We start from the raw sequence: 21,152 nt of genomic DNA, 5'->3' as shown, positions 1-21,152 counted from the left end.
GAATAACACCCCCTGTTGACTCAAAGAGTTGTTTTATCTGTAGGTTTGATCAGGATGTGAACAGCCTTACGGGCCACAAATGTATTTTCTTTCCAAGTACTTCAGTCTTCAAGGTGCATTTCCCATGAACCTTATCTGTCAAGTTGCCCACATCAATCCAGTCATAGTACCTTAGAATAGAAAATGTCCATGTTAACATTTTCCAAATGTTAACTGATGCTGCTGAGAGACAGTGCAATGACCTGAAGAGAGCTTTCTGTGCACATCACTGGGCATCACTCAACCTCATAAATAAAAAAAATACTGTAAATTAAATCAAATGTTATTTGTCACATGCGCCAAATACAACAGGTTAGATCTTACCTTGAAATGCTTACTTACAAGCCCTTAATCCATTCACAACAAAATGTGAAATAAGTCAAGAGGTATGAATACTTTCTAAAGGCACTGTAGCTCCATCGCCTTAATCTTAATTTCAATTGGTGGTGGTTGACCCTCGCCCTTTGACCTCTGTGGATTACAGGCTATGGCATCTGATGGCTAACGATCCCAAAGCTTTAAAAACTTCTACTGTCAATGTGAAGGGTGTGGTAAAGTGTGACTAAGCAACCCAATAACAACACATCCAGTATATATGGTTGATGAGGAGTCACACTTTGTAGATTCTGCAAACTGTGTCTTACATTATAATATTTTGTTCCAGATTTGATATGAGTTCCTTTATTTCAGCTCATACTGTTCTCCTGGGTTTCAAAATGAAACAGTGGTTTGCATAATTCATAGAAAGCCATCAGATGATAATTATGCATACTAGGCAGATTCTTCTATCAGGGACTGTGAACTGTGAAGCCAGAATAGGAGAAACAAATTGGCTTGGGATGCATTCTAGGTCAAGGTGTGAGCCTGAGTGTGAAACTGAATATGCAGATGTAGAGTAGGTGTGTCTCAGATTTGCGTGAGTAGGTGTGTTTGCAGGGCCAGAAAAAAAGGAACTGAGCTCTAAAAAGCACCTGCGAATGAACAATAGTGCACTTTGGAACTACCGATACGCGTTACCCCGAATCCACAGTTTTCACAGGAACAGGTGTGAGCTCCACAGCCATAGAGGTGTGTTGTGGCTAACGCTGAGGTAGCTAAAGCAACAGAACAAAGAAACTAGAGGAGCACTGGAACAACACAGACCTGACCCTTTATGAAGGTAATACGAGACATTAAATTGGACAGGACAAGTTATAATGCCTTCCAATCCTTCCAATTACCACATACATGCATGGCTTTGTATTATAACTTCATTCAGTCGGTGACAGGTGGTTATATAAGATTGTTACGGGTTTGTATGCGGATAAGAGTGTCCAATAGGTCAAATGTTTTGCTGTGTTGTACCATATGGTCCTGTTCCTTTATGCACACGTACGAATGTCCTATATGTACACAGCACCGGGGCTCAAATGCAGCGTATGTGGCACTTTCATTTTGTTTGCTGTCGTGGACATAAACATGGACATTAGTGTTTTGTCTTGTGGGTTTCCTGGGAGACAGGAATTAGATCAACCATTTATCTACAATATGACAACATCCAACTCCCATGATGCTCTGTGGCACAACCCCAATACACCACATCTCCTCCCCACCTACTTTAATTGTCCCCACTATGAACAACAGTCCTGAGAAGGTGACTTTAAATACCTAGGTGACGACTGCTGGGTCAAGGTGTCACCTAGTAACAGTTCTGGACCACTCACGTCTTGTGGTTCTGTCGGTGTTGCTTTTCTCAACAGTAACTGATCTGTGGCTTTTCCAGATGACATCCTCTGCAGTCTAGACAGTGTAGGACACAGGACCAGTCTGCACAATGACTGTAGCAGGAACCCACTTTAGTCCGTTGAGGTAGTTCCTAGCTAAGACAGTTTCTCCAGGATTGAAAGCTCTGTCCTTTGCTCTCAGTTCACAACGTTTGACTTGACTCTCCTGTTGACGTAGGACTGTCTCCTTTGAGTTTGGATGTTTGAATAGGTCGAACTTGTGCGCAGCTCTCTCTTCATGAGTAGCGATGCAGGCAAAGCCCTTGTGGTTGCATGAGGCATGTTCCTGTAGGATAGCAGGAAACTGTTCTAGCGTTGATGCAGTGTCCCTTGACCCTGAGATGTTTCATGGTCTGTACGAACCTCTCCGCCAGCCAGTTGGTTGATGGATGATAGGGTGTGGACCTGATGAGTTGTACGCCATTCACCTGAAGGAACTTAGCCATTTCTTGAAACACTTGCTGTGGTCTGTTGTCGCCAATGAGTTGGAGTGGCCATCTGAACCGACTAAACACTTCTCCAATATTCTCAATGGACTTCTCTGCAGTAGTAGACCTCATGATGGCAACCTCTGGCCAATTGCTATCAGCCGGTTCAGATGGCCACTCCAACTCATTGTCGACAACGGACCACAGCTAGTGTTTCAAGAAATGGATAAGTTCCTACAGGTGAATGGCGTACAACTCATCAGGTCCACAGTTTGGTGAAAGCATGGTTTTCCTATGGTTATTTTGCATACACCCTTCCCACAACTTTCTGGGAACGGTGCAGGTTAATTGTTTGGCTTTGGAACATTCTCAGCACATTTGAGGAACTTGACAAAAAAAACATTATTTTCTTAGTATTTCATTACTTTAACAGAACATTTCCTAAAACATGGTTACATTTCATTTCAATTTTGGTAGTGTACTAGGAACATTCTCAGACTGTTTCAGAGAACGTTATGAAACAATGTTCTTCTGTGGGAATTTAAGTACTTCAGCATAATGTTTCCTACAGGTGTCCTCATGGTTCTATTTCAAGTCATGTTCTCAAATTGTTCTGAGAATGTTAAGAAAACTTTCCAGAAAAAACACGTGAAAACTTTAATGTTCAGAGAACATTCAGTTCTCAGCATCAACAAAACTCTCTCTATCCTCTATCTTGTTAAACCTCTTTGTGCTAGGGGGCGGTATTTTGACGTCCGGATGAAAAGCGTGCCCAAAGTAAACTGCCTGCTACTCAGGCCCAGAAGCTAGGATATGCACATAATTGGTAGATTTGGATAGAAAACACTCTAAAATCATGTCTGTGAATATAACAGAACTGAAATGGCAGGCGAAACCCCGATGACAAACTACCCCCCCAAAATAATTCAGCATTACACTGATTTCAATGGCTGGCACATTTATTATAGGGCGAAATCCTCCCTGATTGCAGTTCCTAGGGCTTCCACGAGATGTCAACAGTCTTTAGAAAGAGTTTCATGCTGGTTTTTGGAAACATGCGGGAGAAGTTGTAGTTTTTCTAAGTGGCTCCCATTTTGGCTGTAGTGTTTCCAAGCATGTGGAGGAAAGCGCGTTCTTTGTTATTTATCTCTGGTAAAGACAATAACAATATGGGACATCTCGAGTGGCGCAGCGGTCTAAGGCAGCGCAAACTGCGTTGCTACGGATGTTGGTTTGATACCCGTGCCAGCCGAAACCGGGAGACCCGTGAGACGCATGGGTTTGGCCGGCCGGGGATGTCCTTGTTCCATCACGCTGTAGCGACCCCTGTGGCGGGCCAGGCGCATGCCCGCTGACATGGTCACCAGGTGTACCGAGTCCGACACCAATTCCGGTCCGATTCAATCAGTTAATTCCAACAACCAATGTGAAACCATTCTGGGCCGACTCCTCATTACTAGCTGGGTATATTCCTCCCTTTTTAATCACGTTTTCCTGCTTTTCATCCATCTCGAATCCTTTTCTTCCATGCCTGACGATGCTAACACACTTTCTTAGCTAGCTAGACTCTGCATTTGCCTCTGCTAGTAATATGTGCTAACATTAACTTAGACTGTACCACGGGATATAACATTTTTAAACTTGTAAAAACTGACTTCTTCCAGACAAAATAGTTCCTGTAGGTTCAGACTTACTCATCGCCAATCTTTTGTTATGTCTTGTGGGTTTCACAACCACGTCTTTATAACGATTAAATGATGAGACAGGAATTAGTTCAACCATTTATCTAGAACGTGATCATCTACTAACATCCAACTCCCATGATGCTCTGATGGGGAAACCCCAATACACCACATCTCCTCCTCACCTACTCAAATTGTCCACATTAAGAACAACAATTATATTCAACCTTACAAGTCCAAGCGTCTTGGTGCCCGCCTATCTCTCGTAGGGTAACGGCGGCCAACCTGCAACAATGTCTCTAGACTGTAGCGTTGACTCTGGTGTAGGCATGTGAGTAGCCTATGTCACAGTCTCATCATATACTTGTATGGGTGCGGCTGAGTCAGTCCTGAGAAGGTGACTGTGAGCCCTTAGGTGACAACTGCTGGGTCAGGCCTGCAGATGAAGAGTGCAGGTCAGTCCTGCAGATGAATCTGTCCCCCAAGCGGAAAACAGTTTGACTGAATATACAAAATGCAACATGAAACTTGACCCAGGAGAATGACTTATTGTGATGGATAATGTCAGAGATTCAAGGCACAGATATGTGATGGTGCTAGTATCACACTAGTAGTTTTCTCTTTTCAAGAGAAATGGTTTAGCCTATAGTTGATGTTTAAATTGTGCTATGAGGTTTCTAGTCTTACTATGTTAACTGTCTGGTAGTTTCTCAAACCATAGATGTTTTACTGCTACTGCACCTCCTATGTGTTTGCTTCAGCCCAATGGAACTCTGAGGAGATGGTGTATCTTTATCTATGACTGTCTTTGTTGGGGCATATTCAAATACAGCATTGACAGGATATCAATGCCTGCTCCAAATTTTATTTATACATTGCCATCCCAGCTAGCACATTTGGTTCCTTGGACGTTGAGGGAACGTTTGTTTTTGGTTTCACATTGGTTGTTGGAATGAAGCCATACGTTTCCTGACCGGTAAAACTGAAATTTTAAAAAACGTTCTCAGAACAGAAATGAACATTTTGCTTGTTCTGGGAACATTTATTTTTATGTTGCAGAGAAGTTCTGAGAATGTTTTATTCTGGTTCCTTTAAAATTTTCCTGGTAGGTTTTATTAATGCTCTGAGAATGTAAATTATATGTTATTTTGAGGTTTTTGTGTAATTTCTTTAAACATTTCACTGAATGTTAAAATAAGACTTTTAATAATGCTGCTAGCTTATTTTGGCTTAACTTTTTTGAACTCCAAGCACAGATAGGACACTTGGAAATGAATTTCCATAGGCATGAATCATGCAAACACATGTATTTTTTATTGTGAAATTCAAACCTATAATGATCTATTCTCCATCCATGGAATTAGTCCACTGCGCCACCAGAATGGAGCTAGCATGCAATATATATTTTTTACACATATAAAGCAGTTAATTTTAATCTATTCAAACAGACCCCATTTCAAAGGGAAAATGCAGTCATTAATAAGATCAATTGTGACCAATTAATGGGCACGGCGAAAACACTTCAACACACTTAACAAGAGTTTTGCTGATGCTGAGAATGGAATTCATGTTTTTAAATAACATTCTGTGAATGTACTCTGAACATTTCTTCAGTTTTCTTGTGGTTTTTATGGAATGTTTTCTTAACGTTCTGAGAAAGGAATGCATGTTTTTAAATAACATTCATAGAACTTTCTCTGAATGTTACAAACGTTTTCTTCTGTTTTTTTTATGGAATGTTTTCTTAAAGGGATAGTTCACCCAAATTACAAAATGACATATTGGTTTCCTTACCCTGTAAGTAGTCTATGGACAAGGTATGACAGCAATCAATGCTTTGGTTTAGTTTCCATGGCACTGTTTCCACATGCTAATGTTTTAGCATTTGTGGACAAATCTCATTCAAGTAATGGAACCGATATTAGCATTTTTCACGCAATTCTCAAAACATCTATAAGTGACTTTGTTGAGCTTAACAATCAATTTTTGATACTTTTGGATGATTTGGACATGAAGCACGAAAAATGCTGATATCGGTCCCATTACTTGAAATGGATTTATGCCACAAAATTTTAAAACATGAACATGTGGAAACAGTGCCAGGGAAACTAAACCAAAGCATGGATTGCTGTCATACCTTGTCCATAGCCTACTTACAGGGTAAGGAAACCAATGTGTCTTTTTGTAATACCAAGAAAATAATGTTTTTGCTGTCAAGTTCCTTAAATGTGCTGAGACTGTATCAAAGCCAAGCAACTATCCTTCACCATTCCTAGAAAGTTGTGGGAAGGTTGTATGCAAAATAACACATGGTTCTGAGAACGTTATGTTCTAGCTGTAACTGCTGATAAAAGGTGTTTTTGTAATGCTTATTCAAATGATCATGGATAGTTTGGACAAAGAATTGGAGCGTTGTTTGTGTGTGCAGGGAGTAGTAGGGGATCTTTTCAGTGAGCCGGGTGTATCAGCCATGTTATATCTGAATTATATCTGAATGCATGCAGCTAAGGCTTTCCTGTCTCTGACAATGCCGGGAAAGATATCACGGCCATGCTAGGGCATTGCTGTTGCTGAGATACTATCAGGGTTGTATGATAGACGATCTCATTTAATTTCAGTCTGCAACAATATGGTTTGCCAGCTGGAGAAACTCCCTGATGAATGAAATGTGTCTCAATCTGTCTCCTTACCCTTCCTTATGCCTGATACTATTTAGGTCCTAAAACTGTTACTGTAATTGGTACAGGAGCCCTCCCTGACATTGTTCTTAGCTGTGAAGGCTGTTGGCCAGTAGGATCTTTCACAATCCTCCATCCCTCGCTGACTCTCTCTTTGAAATCTAACCTTTAATCCCCACACGTCTATCCCTGGTACTGCCCTTCTCCAGATGTTCAGTCTGCCGTAATGAGACTTTTGCTCCTAATACTAAATCAACCTCCCTCCCCTCCTCCCAGAACTTCTACTACAACAATCCCAACCCCTGTACTTGAAATACCGACGACGCACAAGTGTAGCCCATCCAACCACACACAACCCCTCCCCTCACCTCGGTTAACAATGCAAAAAAAACAATATTTTCATCATATCAGCATGCACTAAGCACTGCTAATTACCCAGATCAAAGGTTACTTGTGTTCCTTCTGCCAGATACATATCATTCTTCCATTTGAGCTTCTACAGGTGTACAATTACAATAACCAAAACAAGAAATGTGATATGTCTGACAGGCTTTGTTATGACTGCCTTTTGTTTGATCACACATTTTCTGTCTTACACTCAAACCCCCTGTCTATTTTTATTTTCCACCTGTTACTGCGGTGAGGAGTGGTCCTTTACTGTAGGCCTCATTCATTGTTCATTGTTCCCCCTAATGTTTAAGGTTTGATTTGGGAAGGGTACGCTGATCTTAGATCTGTGCTTAAGGGCAACTTCTACCCATAGCCTGTCACAGCCTACTAGGAGTGGTGGGTTGGAATCAGCAGAGAACTTCGGTAAATCCGGCAAAAAACGGTCACGCCAACATACAGGGCGCATAAAACAGACCAGCCCAAACACAGGACCAAACAGTCCGGAGAATACAAACATGAAACCACAACCAACAGAGTAACAAAAAACAATCCCGCACAAAACAAGGCCGGGTCAAACTACTACATATAGGGAAGCTAATTAAACCAAAATACACACAGGTGAAACTAATAAGACAAAACCAACAGACAAACGAAAAAGGGATTGTCAGCGGCTAGTAGGATGGTGACAACGACCGCCGAGCACACCCCGAACAGGCAGGGGAGCGAACTTTGGCGGAAGTTGTACCCCCCCCCGCGCGGCTCCCGCAGTGCACCGCCACCGGCCTCGAGGACGACCCGGAGGACGAGGCGCCAGGCGATCCGGGTGGAGGCGGTGGAAATCTCTCAGGAGAGAAGGGTCCAAAATGTCCCCGGAACCCAGCATCTCTCCTCCGGACCGTACCCCTCCCATTCCACGAGGTACTGTAGGCCCCCCACCCGGCGTCTCGAATCCAGAATGCCACGAACCCTGTACGCCGGGGACCCCTCGCTGTCCAGAGGGGGCGGAGGGTCCTCAGGCACCTCACCTTCTTGCAGGGGACCAGCCACCACCGGCCTGAGGAGAGACGCATGAAACAAGGGGTTAATACGATAATACCTAGGAAGTTGTAACCTGTAACACACCTCGTTTATTCTCCTCAGGACTTTGAAAGGCCCCACACACTGCGGCACAAGCTTCCGACAGGGCAGGCGGAGGGGCAGGTTTCGGGTCGAGAGCCAGACCCTGTCCCCCGGTGCAAACACGGGGGCCTCACTGCGGTGCTCGTCAACGCTCCTCTTCTGCCGTTCTCCCGCTGACCTTAGCGAGTCCTGGACGGCTTTCCAGGTGTCCTTGGAGCGCTGTACCCATTCCTCAACCGCAGGAGCCTCGGTCTGGCTCTGATGCCATGGGGCCAGGACCGGCTGGTAACTTAACACACACTCAAAAGGGGACAAGTTAGTTGAGGAGTGGCGTAGGGAGTTCTGAGCGAGCTCAGCCCAAGGAACATACCTTGCCCACTCACCAGGCTGGTCCCGGCAATAGGACCACAGAAACCTGCCCACATCCTGGTTTACGCGCTCCACCTGCCCATTACTCTCGGGGTGAAAACCTGAGGTTAAGCTGACCGAGACCCCCAGTCTCTCCATAAATGCCCTCCACACTCTGGACGTGAATTGGGGACCCCGATCAGAAACGGTGTCCTCAGGTACCCCATAGTGCCGGAAGACACGGGTAAACAAGGCCTCCGCAGTCTGCAGGGCCGTAGGGAGCCCGGGCAACAGGATGAGACGACAGGACTTAGAAAACCGATCCACAACAACCAGGATTGTAGTACTTCCCTGGGACGGGGGAAGGTCGGTAAGAAAGTCCACCGATAAGTGTGTCCACGGCCGTTGTGGAACGGGGAGGGGTTGTAACTTCCCTCTAGGCAAGTGCCGAGGAGCCTTGCTCTGAGCGCACACTGAGCAGGAGGAGACATAAAATCTCACGTCCTTAGCCAGCGTGGGCCACCAATATCTCCCTCTAAGACTCCGCACTGTCCTCTCGATGCCAGGATGACCCGAGGAGGGGAGAGTATGAGCCCACCGGATCAGCTTATCCTGGACCCCCCCCTTGGCACGTACTGAGCCCCCGCTGGACAGTTAGGGGGGCCGGCTCTAACCGTGAAGCCCTCTATCTCCACGCCCACCTCGCATACTACCGGTGCCACGAGACATGAAGGTAGAATGATGGGAGTTGGCTCAACGGACCGCTCCTCGGTATCATAGAGGCGGGACAGTTCGTCGGCTTTGGTGTTTTGGGAGCCTGGCCGGTAGGAGATGGTAAACCGAAACCTGGTGAAAAACATGGCCCATCTAGCTTGACGTGAATTTAGTCTCCTCGCTGCCCGGATATACTCGAGATTACGATGGTCAGTCCAGATGAGAAAAGGGTGTCTCGCCCCCTCAAGCCAATGTCTCCACACCTTCAGAGCCTTGACTACAGCTAACAACTCCCGGTCCCCCACGTCATAGTTTCGCTCCGCTGGACGAGCTTTCTCGAAAAGAAGGCACAAGGGCGGAGCTTGGGTGGCACGCCCGAGCGCTGGGACAGGACGGCCCCGACCCCCGCCTCGGACGCATCCACCTCCACTATGAACGCTAAAGAGGGGTCCGGATGCGCCAACACGGGTGCATTGGTGAACAGCTCCTTCAAACGACTGAAATCTCTGCCCGCCTCTGCTGACCAATGCAAGCGCACCGGTCCTCCCTTCAGCAGTGAGGTGATGGGAGCAGCCACCTGACCAAAACCCCGGATAAACCTCCGGTAGTAATTGGCAAACCCTAAAAACCGCTGCACTTCTTTCACCGTGGTCGGAGTCGGCCAATTACGCACGGCTGTAACGCGGTCATCCTCCATCACCACCCCGGAGGTGGAAATACGATAACGCAGGAAGGAAACGGCCTGTTTGAAAAACTCTCATTTCTCCGCCTTGCAATACAGGTCATGCTCCAGCAGTCGCCCAAGTACCTTATGCACCAGAGACACATGTGCCGCGTGTGTGGCAGAATAGATCAAGATGTCATTGATGTACACTACCACTCCCTGCCCGAGCAGGTCTCGGAGAATCTCATCTACGAAGGATTGGAAGACGGCTGGAGCATTCTTCAACCCATATGGCATGACGCGGTACTCATAATGACCAGATGTAGTATTATATGCGGTTTTCCACTCATCTCCTCCCCGGATACGTACCAGATTATACGCACTCCTCAGGTCCAGTTTTGTGAAGAAGCGCGCCCCGTGAAATGATTCCACTGCCGTAGCGATGAGAGGTAGTGGGTAACTAAACCCCACTGTGATGGAATTTAGACCTCTATAATCAATGCACGGACGCAGACCTCCATCCTTCTTCACAAAAAAGAAGCTTGAGGAGACGGGTGATGCGGAGGGCCTAATGTACCCCTGTCCCAGCGAATCCGCAACATATGTTTCCATCGCTACTGTCTCCTCCTGGGACAATGGATACACGTGACTCCTAGGAAGTGCAGCGTTCTCCAGAAGGTTTGTTGCGCAGTCCTCTCGACGATGGGGTGGTAATTGGGTCGCCCTCTTTTTACTGAAGGCGATAGCCAAATCGGCATATTCAGAGGGAATGCGCACGGTGGAAACCTGGTCTGGACTCTCCACCGTAGTCGCACCAATGGCAACTCCTATACACCTGCCTGAACACACCTCTGACCACCCCTTAAGAGCCCCCTGTCACCAGGAAATCACCGGGTTGTGTTGAGCTAGCCTGGGAATTCCCAACACCACTGGAAACGCAGGTGAATCTATAAGGAACAGACTAATCTGCTCCTTATGACCCCACTGCGTTACCATGTCCAGCGGCACCGTAGCCTCCCTAACTACTCCTGACCCTAATGGTCGGCTATCTAAGGAGTGCACGGGGAAAGGTAGGTCTAACGACACCAGGGAATCCCTAGCCTTAACGCGAGCCCACGATCCATGAAATTCCCAGCTGCCCCTGAATCGACTAGTGCCTTATGCTGTAGAGAGGGAAGAAACCCAGGGAAAGAAGTTAACACATACATATGACCGACAGGAAGCTCTGGGTGAGTCTGGTGCTTACTCACCTGGGGTGATCGAGTAGTGCTCCGCCTGCCCTCCCGACTCCCAGACGAGTTCCTCCAGCACCGGTCGGCCGTGTGCCCTCGCCGACCACAACTGGTGCAGGAGGACACTCCTCCTCCGGTCCCCCTCGAAGCCGCCCCTCCTAACTCCATAGGGATAGGGGCAGGAGGGCTGGGAAGTGGAAACGACAGGACCTGATCCGAACTCCAGCAGGTTGTCGAGACGGATAGCCATGTCAATGAGTTCATCCAGTGTGAGGGTGGTGTCCCGACATGCTAGCTCCCTGCGGACGTCCTCCCTGAGACTGCATCGGAAATGATCTATCAGGGCCCTGTCGTTCCACCCTGCTCCTGCGGCCAAGGTCCTGAACTCGAGGGCAAAGTCCTGTGTGCTCCTCGTCTCCTGACGCAGGTGGAACAGCCGTTCACCCGCCACACGACCCTCTGGTGGATGGTCAAACACAGCTCGGAATCGGCGGGTGAACTCTGGGTAATGATCCCTCGCCGAGTCCGGACCATTCCACACTGCGTTGGCCCACTCGAGAGCTCACCCAGTCAAACAGGAGACGAGGGCGCTCACGCTCTCCTCTCCGGAGGGAGCAGGACGCACGGTAGCCAGGTACAGTTCCAGTTGTAGAAGGAAACCTTGGCACCCAGCCGCCGTTCCGTCATACTCCCGTGGGAGCGTCAGCCGAAGAGCCCCGGAGCCAGATGCGGTAGCAGGAACAGGAGGTGCTGGAGGAGGGGGTGCTGGAGATTAGGTGGGAAGGCCACTCCTCTCCCATCGATCCATCCTCTCCATCATTTGGTCCATGGCCGAACCAATCCTATGGAGAACGCTGGTATGATGGAGGATCCTTTCCTCCATCGATGGGAGAGGAGATGCGGCTTCTCCTGCTGATTCCATGTTCCAGTGCAGGATTCTGTCACAGCCTACTAGGAGTGGTGGTTTGGAATCAGGGGCAGAGAGCAGGGTTCGGTAAATCATAATTTATTCTCTGGCAAAAAACGGTCACGCAAACATACAAGGCGCATAAAACAGACCAGCCCAAAAACAGGACCAAACAGTCCAGAGAATACAAACATGAAACCACAACCAACAGAGTAACAAAAAACAATCCCGCACAAAACAAGGCCGGGTCAAACTACTACATATAGGGAAGCTAATTAAACCAAAATACACACAGGTGAAACTAATAAGACAAAACCAACAGACAAACGAAAAAGGGATCGGTAGCGGCTAGTAGGACGTTGACGACGACCGCGGAGCACCGCCTGAACAGGCAGGGGAGCCAACTTCGGCGGAAGTCGTGACATAGCCGTATGAACTACAATAAATACTGTTTTATACTCCCATTACTTTCCATTTTAATGGGACTTTTCAAGCGAATTACATTCCTGCTTTTTAATTAATTGTCATGCAAAACACGGACATACCATGGCATGTGACATCCATGCACAAAAAATTGACATAAAATCAGATTGTTCTCTTGTTACTTGACAACCATGAGCACTGTAGTTTCCCGGCTGACATGTTTTGCTGTCTGTCGCCTCACAGCAACATAGAAAATGAACATTCATCAGAGTCCCATTGAGTATTGCAGTTTCCATAGCAACAGGGACAGAGTGATGGAGAGTGGGTGAGATTGATGGGGAGTGTGTAAAGGAGTAGGTGAGGTAGGAGTCAAAACAATGTGTGTGTGTGCGTGGGTGTGTACGTGTGTGTGTGTGTGTGTGTGTGTGTGTGTGTGAGAGAGACAGAGAGAGGAGGATGAGTGGGAGGGAGAGAAGAGGATGCGAGAGAGACAGAGGCTGACTGTCTGTGAGGGGCGGCTGTTTTTTCGCCGTGAAACCTTCTATTCGATAACACCCATTCATGCATTTTTCTGTCATTTTTTTTCTCCCAGGTGGACGGAGTGACAATGACGCTGTCTGCCTGACTATCGTGCATCTCCTCATTATCATTCTCCCTCCCCCTCTCCATCCAATCCCCTAGTCCTATCTACCATCCCCCTGTACACCACACACAAAGCCAAACAACCACCACCACCCATCTCTAACAACGTCTCACACACACACACACATATAGACACACACACATTCGCACACACACTACCCCTGTCTCCTGGAAAGGGATTTAAAGATTCGCAGCCTCTCATTTGTAATCAGATGAAAGAGAGGATTATCGCAAGGTTTCCTCCATCTTGTTCACAGCCAGGATAGAGGGAGGGAGAAGGAAGAGGAGGAGACTAGTGGAAGGGAGGGCGCTGTGGATGGTGCGTGGCGAGAGAGGGGGGGAGTCACCTGTGGATGTGAGGGAAGGAGAAGCGCTTTCCTTTTCCTTTCCAACATCCTGGACTAACAGGGGTTCTCCGGGGATCCGGTGGGATAACTGGACTCTGACACTGAGTGATTGAGAAAGAGAGGGAGAGGAGGAGGAGAGAAAAGGAACATAAGGCACGGATCTCATATTCTTCCTGAAAGGTAAGCAGGGGTTACAACAGAGACTTTTTAGGATGAAATGGTTAAATCTCTGTGTGTGGGTGTGTGTGCATGCGTGGCTTGCATGTGTGTGCGTGTGTATGTACTGCATGCATATGTGTGTAGGGTGGGGGGATTGAGGTAGGCCCCTGAGTGAGTCAATACATGCAGTCAGTCACAAGCTGTCCCTAGTCTCATACAAAGTTCAGATAGTTGAGGCATTGTTATTATTTAGATGTGTGTATAGCATAGCAGAAAGAATATCCATTTGTTGCGTTGTGTGAGGAGGTATATTCTGAAATATTATTGTAAAAAGAAGCATTACTGTAAAAATAAAGGCCACTAATTCATTAAATTGACTTCTCACATCTCTATTTTCAGACTACCACAGATCAGGTGTTTTGTTCTAGTGTCAGTGGGCAAAGTGTTAGCACGCCATTATTTTTCACTGACTGGACGCAGGTTCCTACACTTTATGGCATATCATCTGCCTGATCTGTCTATTGTCAGAAGTGACCTTTGGTTCAAACCAGCTTAGATGTAGCCAATTTATAGGAGAGAGACAACTCCGTGCTTCGGATCAGCAGCAGCTTGTTAGCTGTGAGGAACATGTGGCTAGTCAGTCAATATTAAAGAAAGGCATGCTAACACTTTGCCCACTGACACCAGGCCATACAGTGATTTCATTGCACGACATTAAATGACTTGAGCGTTCGCTGTTGCCTGTCAACATTGTAAACATTGAATTGAATGGGTTTGTCTTGTCTGTAGACAGTATGATTTACATATGTTGTAATTCACTGCGAAAACATTCAGCTTGTGAGCTGTCAACACAGATTCCTTCAATAAATACACTGAATAATGCACAGAGACTAACATGAGACTAACAATATCATGCATGTTATCCCAAAAAGACTGTAACAGATATTCATTATAATATTCATATTCAGCCTGTAGAGCCCCTCACAGAGATCCTACATGTAAATAACAAGGAGGTGTACCATGGGACTGGGGTGGGATGGAGAGCCACCATGGGGCATTTGGCTCCAAGGGTAGAGCAGACTCATAGGTGATGCTTTTTAAACTGCCCCTAGAGGCCTCATATGTAAAGTAGAATAACAAGAGATCAATGGACAATTAAATGCATATTTTTCAAAAGCCCATAGAAGGTACATGATCATTTCTATTTTGTGTGTGTATATAATTGAAGGGTATTTGACTTAAAAGTTCAAGGTTTTGTGATTGAGGTTCAGCACTCTAGCTGACATCGTATCATCACGCCATGTCACAAGTTAACACATCCACTACCAAAGCTTTAGAGAGCCTACATTGAAGACACCCCCTAATGCTCTCAAAGAAGACATAGACAATCCTGTGTTTCTCTTGTAATCTTATGGATCAGTGAGGGGCTGATCCAGACCTAATCTGAACGGCCTAATCTCTGCCACTGTGAGTGAGAGATACCTGACCAGTTTGCTCATGGCATGCCCCCTTCTGTAGTGGACAAAACCAATGACCCTCTGGTTTAGGCTGGCACCACAATCTGTGTACAAGAGATAATCAAGGCCTTAACGTTTAAGCTGCAGAGACCAAATGGTCGTGTCTGTGTCTCTCGTAAATCAACAAAACAACTACACTAACACTGTGAAAACACTTGGGACTAGACTCAACTTCAATTATAAAAATGAAGAAAAAAAAAACACTGTGAAATTCTAGCTGTCATGTCTGGCATTACACTAGACTACTCCCAGCAGGATGATGACTCATCTCATAATGAAGCAATTAGCATGGTACCAGATGACTGGTTTCATCAGGGCGTCCTCACGCATAAACTGTGTTAGCTTTACTTATCATACAATAAGAGCTTATATCCCTGAGCCATATTGTTGATGCTCTGTTAATTTCCATTGTGTTCCAGGGCTTTCCCATGGCAGAGAGTGGGCATCCTGTGTCTGAGTTATACCCACCAGAGGGCAGTGTTTCCCTTGACTCTGCCCTCTTTACCGACCCTTTTTTACCCCTCTCCCAGAGCTCCACAGATGGGCTGACAGGTCCCCTGAGGCAGGAGGAACTCAGGAGGAGCTCCAGTGAGCATACAGCTCCATGCTCTAACAGAGACAGAAAGAATGACAGCCAGGGGCCTACTCAGGCTGTCCAGCACACCATCCAACAACATGTGGACCCCAGGACTACTGTTCGCCCTCACAGTATGGCTGAGTCATCATACACAGCCCATCACCATGAAGAGGGCATCACCAGCCATGTTCACCAAGCCAGCGGGGACGTGTTATCAGCCTTCGGAGAGAGCCAGGAGCCTTACCCCTCGTCATCATCCCAGAAAGACCTGAGAGGACTGGATCTGTCCAGGCTGCCTGTCCAGAGGAGTCACTCACATACCCTCCACATGCTCAGGGAGGTCTCTGCTCCCCCACCCCGCAGTGAGACCAGCTGCCCCTTGTATCCAGGGAGAGACTACCTTTTCCAGGATGCCTCTCCTCAGGCCTTCTCCAGGTTTGCCTGCAAGCAGCCCATGCAAGTCCAGAACTGCAACACTGTCAACACCACCGGCAGAGGGGGAAATGGTAGAGGAGGCAGCCCCACACAGCAGCCTCAGGCCGGGAGTGTCAGGGTCGGTGCCCCTGGCCCCTCTAACACAGCCGCTGAGGTCGGCGATGAGACCCAACAACAACATTCATGTGAGGAGGCCATCTGCTACTGCGCTTTTGTCCATCACCACGGGGTGTTGGAGGACACGTTTGCGGCATACTGCCACCCCCATCCCATCCTCGCCACTGCCCAGTTGATGCCACGCTTTCCAGGCACCGAAGCTAAGTTCAGGGACCAGAGGGTGCTGCCACCTCACCCGGCGCCTACCCTCATCTCCCTCCCTTGTCTCATGTCCTCTGGCAGTGAGACAGGACTGGATGCCAAGCGCCTGCTGCAATGCTGCAACCTCAATTGCAACCTCAACTGCTCCTGGGCCAACATTCTGCCCCCTAGTGGAGCCCTGCAGCAGCAGGAGAATAGTTGTCCTAGCAGCAACAATAGAGCCACCAGGGACACAGGGACTATGACATCCCACAGGGAGCTCAGGGACGTGGGGGTGCAGACTGGGAAGATCCACGAGGCATGCCTGGCCCATGTGTTCCCCCAGGTCTGCCTGGTGGAGAAGAACAGGAACGAGAATGGGAACGAGAGCGGGAATGAGACGGATACATCCCAGAAGTCCCCAGTGAAGGAGGTGAAGTGGGACGCGGAAGGGATGACGTGGGAGGTGTACGGGGCGTCTGTGGACCCTGAGGAGCTTGGTCTGGCCATCCAAAAGCACCTGGAGCTGCAGATCAAGGAGACGGCTGGCCGCGCTGCTAACCTGTCCTGCCAGGATACGGCCACGTCCAGGAAGAGCAGTACTGGCGCCGGCGACAGGAAGAAGAGAGGCGGGGTGATGGGCTCAATCAGGACCCCAGCATGCTGCGCAAGCTCCAGCACGGCTGTGGACTGACGGGGGGGAGACCTGAACACTGTGCTTAATGGTCAAGTTGGCAGCAGCTTTATTATGCATCAAATGTGACCCCAAAACACCAGAGACAGTGTGACCTGCCTCACATAGTGAATAAGATCATCTGTGTGTCAGTCAGAATATTGGCATGTGTACAAGAACCTACCATCATATTGATAAAAGAGGTGAAAAGACAGAGAGTGAAAGGTTGTATTTGGATGGAATTCATTCGTAATTGTACCTTCATCATCAGCATAGATGCCCAGTGATAGAACAGAGCGCTGTCACAACAGTCAAACAAAGGGATACAATTATTTCTTTATCATTTAGAGTTGATTTATTTACTAGGGGGGAATAACTAGGGGTTTCTGTAAACAGACAAGCTAAAAGTTATTAACAACACAACAGAAAGCATCAATACACCATAGACTTCTAATCAGTATGGCTGGAAATATGTGTCTATCTTTCTCATTTCTAATGCTAGGATTTAATCAAATTATGTGTGAATGTTTGAAGCATACAGTAGTTTTCGTTTTTTGCATTTCTTTTCACATTATTTCTACTGCCCCATAATCACTTTGACAATATAGAGAAGTTATCACAATCCTGATTTAGCAGTACTTCATTCTACTGGCATATAAAATAAGTCCTTAACTAACCTCAAATTCTGTGATCTCAGAAGATTCATCCAACACTGTGATGCAGCGGAGAATACCGTGACATAGAGAAAGGGTTAACAGACTGGAAAACGTTGATCAAGAAAGCTGAAAAATCTCATCAGATATCATTCAATATATTAATGCACATAACAAAAGGCCAAATAGCCTATTTGTGAATAATACTTTCTTTCAATTTTTCAACATTGTCATATGAACATTTATTGCATTTGACCCTGTACTTTAATATGTCTCAAAAACATTATGGGTAACAGATCTGTGTTATATGTTCTGCGTGATGATTGTCTCAAAACCACAGCCAATGTTTTAGTCATGTACTGTATCTAACCAGAGGGTTAAAGGTTAACTATCACCACTGTAACAGTATCTTATCAATTTACTGTGCCATAAAAATGTGCTGCATTGGTAGGCCTATTGTAAAATGGATGAGTTACAACTAGCCGGTCAGTTTCATAAACCTTTCAAGTATGTCACTTCCATATTGCGTTTGAAAGAGATTTTGCTCAATCAATTGTAACCAGATTTAAAGTAGCTTTTACTGTTGCTACAATGCAGGAATAACTGTTTTATCATTAAATCAGTAATATAATGTTTAAGAAAGTTATTCTTGTGTATTAAATAATTACCAAGCTTGGCATTAAAGGGCTCTTTTGTTGCTGACTGGATGTTCTTTGTTCGTCGTACCATTCTCGGTAAACACTAGACACTGTCGTGTGTAAAATAACACGCTCAAAGTCGCTTAGGTCACTGGTTTTGCCCATTCTAACATTAAATCGAACAGTAACTGAATGCCTCGATACCTGTCTGCCAGATTTACACAACAAGCCACAGCCACGTGACTCACTGTCTGAAGGAGTTTCGTGAACGGGGTGGTGTTACACTTTATTAGGTATGTCCCAGATAATGTCTCTTAGATGAAGTCTGAATTGAGGAAACTGTTTCCCCCTTTTTATTACTGAGGTTAAACTCTGGTGATGTCAGGTATTTAGAATGCCACACTGTAATTCAGTCACTACAAAGAATTCAAATATGTTTTGTCTCATTGTCTACCTTGCGGTAAAGCTCAAAAACATCACTGGGGCGGATAATTCACAAAATGATAAATATTTTTCACCTACGGAAGGTTCAACCTGCAGTTGAGAGCTTGAGAAATGTAACCATGTTCTGAGGCGACACAGTTTTTGTTTATAATCAAGAGAGTAAAACAAGCTTACTGTATCTTTTGGAATATGATCGGGTATATCTAATTAATTTAAAAGTTTTTAAAAAATGGATGTACTAATGGAGATTGCCCCTTTAAATGAAACTGCAAGGTGTGTTTAATTAGATGTTTTATTTCACTTTTATTCAACCAGGTAGCCCAGTTGAGAACAAGTTCTCATTCACAACTGCGACCTGACCAAGATAAAGCAAAGCAGTGCGACACAAACAACAACACAGAGTTACACATGGAATAAACAAACGTACAGTCAATAACACAATAGAAAAACGTCAATGTACAGTGTGTGCAAATGGCGTGAGAAGGCAAGGCAATGAATAGGCCATAGTAGCGAAGTAATGACAATTTAGCAAATTAACACTGGAGTGAAAGATGTGCAGATGATGATGTGCAAGTAGAAATACTGGTGTGCAAAGGAGCAAAAAGTAAATAAAAACAATATGGGGATGAGATAGGTAGATTGGATGGGCTATTTACAGATGGCTGTACAGGTGCAGCGATCGGTTAGCTGCTCAGATAGCTGATGTTTAAAGTTAGTGAGGGAGATATGTCTCCAACTTCAGCAATTTTTGCAATTCGTTTCAGTCATTGGCAGCAGAGAACTGGAAGGAAATGCACCCAAAGGAGGTGTTGGCTTTGGGGATGACCAGCGAGATATACCTGCTGGACCGTGTGCTACGGGTGGGTGTTGTTATCGTGACCAGTGAGTTGAGATAAGGTGGAGCTTTATCTTGCAAAGACATAGATGACCTGGAGCCAGTGGGTCTGGCGACGAATATGTAGCGAGGGCCAGCCGACGAGAGGATACAGGTCGCAGTGGTGGGTGGTTTATGGGGCTTTGGTGACAAAAAGGATGGCACTGTTATAGTCTGCATACAGTTTGCTGAGTAGAGTGTTGGAGGCTATTTTGTAAATGACAGCGCCGAAGTCGAGGATCGGTAGGATAGTCAGTTTTACGAGGGTATGTTTGACGGCGTAAGTGAAACAGGCTTTGTTGTGAAATAGGAAGCCGATTCTAGATTTAATTTTGGATTAGAGATGTTTAATATGAGTCTGCAAGGAGAGTTTACAGTCTAGCACACCTAGGTATTTGTAGTTGTCCACATATTCTAAGTCAGAACCGTCAACAGAGTAGGGATGCTAGTCGGGCGGGCAGGTGCGGGCAGCGATCAGTTGAAAAGCATGCATTTAGTTTTACTAGCGTTTCAGAGCAGTTGGAGGCCACGGAAGGAGTGTTGTATGGCATTGACGCTCGTTTGGAGGTTTGTTAACACAGTGTTTAAAGAAGGGCCAGACGTATACAGAATGGTGTGTGTGTGTACGTGTATTCTCATTCATGTTTCTGTCTGTGTCCTCTGCTGCCTGAGGAGGTCCAGCTGTATGAGTTGCTCCAGGAAGCCAGAGTTTGGTCCGATGGATCTGCTCAGATAAAGAAAGTGTCTTGTAGACCATCAGATACCCCAGGGCCAGAACATTGGATGCCCATGGCACAGTAAACAAACCCCTAGCCTTCAGGACACACAGAGCATTATACCTTAGTAACCATTGTGTTTCAGTGTGTGTGTGTGTGTGTGTGTGTGTGTAATTGTGTGCGAGATGGATAGCTGAATAAGAGGAGTGAAGGATGAGCTGAGACAAGCGAGGGATGAGAGGAGAGAGGAATGGCTGGTGGTCCGTCAGTGGGCTAACAGGAACTCCAGCAGCTCAGAGACAGATGGAGGTTCATAGCACCGCTTCTTTAAAGACATGCTGACACCGTCTGGAGAGGAGGTGTGTGTTTGTTACAGAGACAGAAAAACCTAAGCGGAGCAGAAAACAGTCTGGTCAACAACAATCAAACAAAACCTCTTTCCCATCTGATCCAAGTCAACTTACCTTTAACAGGCAGCACAGCCCCTCCTCTTACCGCGTCTGCTCCTCTTCACACACACAAACATGCACACATACACACACACACCCCTGCAGTTAGCTTCCATTTTTAGCATTCTGTAATTCTATACCTCCTCACCAGTGACGAAAGCATCCTCCAGAATTTACTGGACAGATGACACTATTCATTATGTAAAGGTTTCATAGTTCTTAATATATTAGTAGTACACGCCTGAAAGTAATATAATACACACCAATCTGAAAGAAAAAAAGTACCTTTTAAATTGTGTAATCTCATTATTAATGTTTCAACTGATATATTCCCATGAGACAAT

At 46.2% G+C, this 21,152-nt stretch overlaps 1 protein-coding gene across 2 annotated transcripts; it reads left to right on the top strand.

The window, feature by feature from the left end:
* The first annotated feature begins 971 nt into the window (after positions 1–971).
* LOC112254278 (GRIN2-like protein) lies at positions 972–18,389 on the top strand. 2 transcript variants are annotated; one of them, XM_042323674.1, is made up of 3 exons: positions 972–1,198; positions 12,980–13,556; positions 15,583–18,389. In XM_042323674.1, the coding sequence occupies exon 3, from the start codon at positions 15,763–15,765 to the stop codon at positions 17,053–17,055; it is 1,293 nt and encodes a 430-aa protein (XP_042179608.1). In that variant the 5' UTR covers positions 972–1,198; positions 12,980–13,556; positions 15,583–15,762; the 3' UTR covers positions 17,056–18,389. The 2 variants fall into 2 exon arrangements, with proteins under 2 accessions (XP_042179608.1, XP_024282446.1); XM_024426678.2 differs by having other exon boundaries at positions 15,472–18,389.
* The last annotated feature ends 2,763 nt before the right edge of the window (positions 18,390–21,152 follow it).

The sequence above is a fragment of the Oncorhynchus tshawytscha genome, linkage group LG01, assembly GCF_018296145.1.
Source record: "Oncorhynchus tshawytscha isolate Ot180627B linkage group LG01, Otsh_v2.0, whole genome shotgun sequence".
NCBI classification, from domain to species: Eukaryota; Metazoa; Chordata; class Actinopteri; order Salmoniformes; family Salmonidae; genus Oncorhynchus; species Oncorhynchus tshawytscha.
Note: the sequence above shows the minus strand (reverse complement) of the source record. Positions and strands in the feature narration are given on the sequence as shown.

Bases quoted from the DNA above. Each gene is read 5' to 3' on its own strand.
- LOC112254278 (XM_024426678.2), top strand. From the start codon at position 15,481: ATGGCAGAGAGTGGGCATCCTGTGTCTGAGTTATACCCACCAGAGGGC.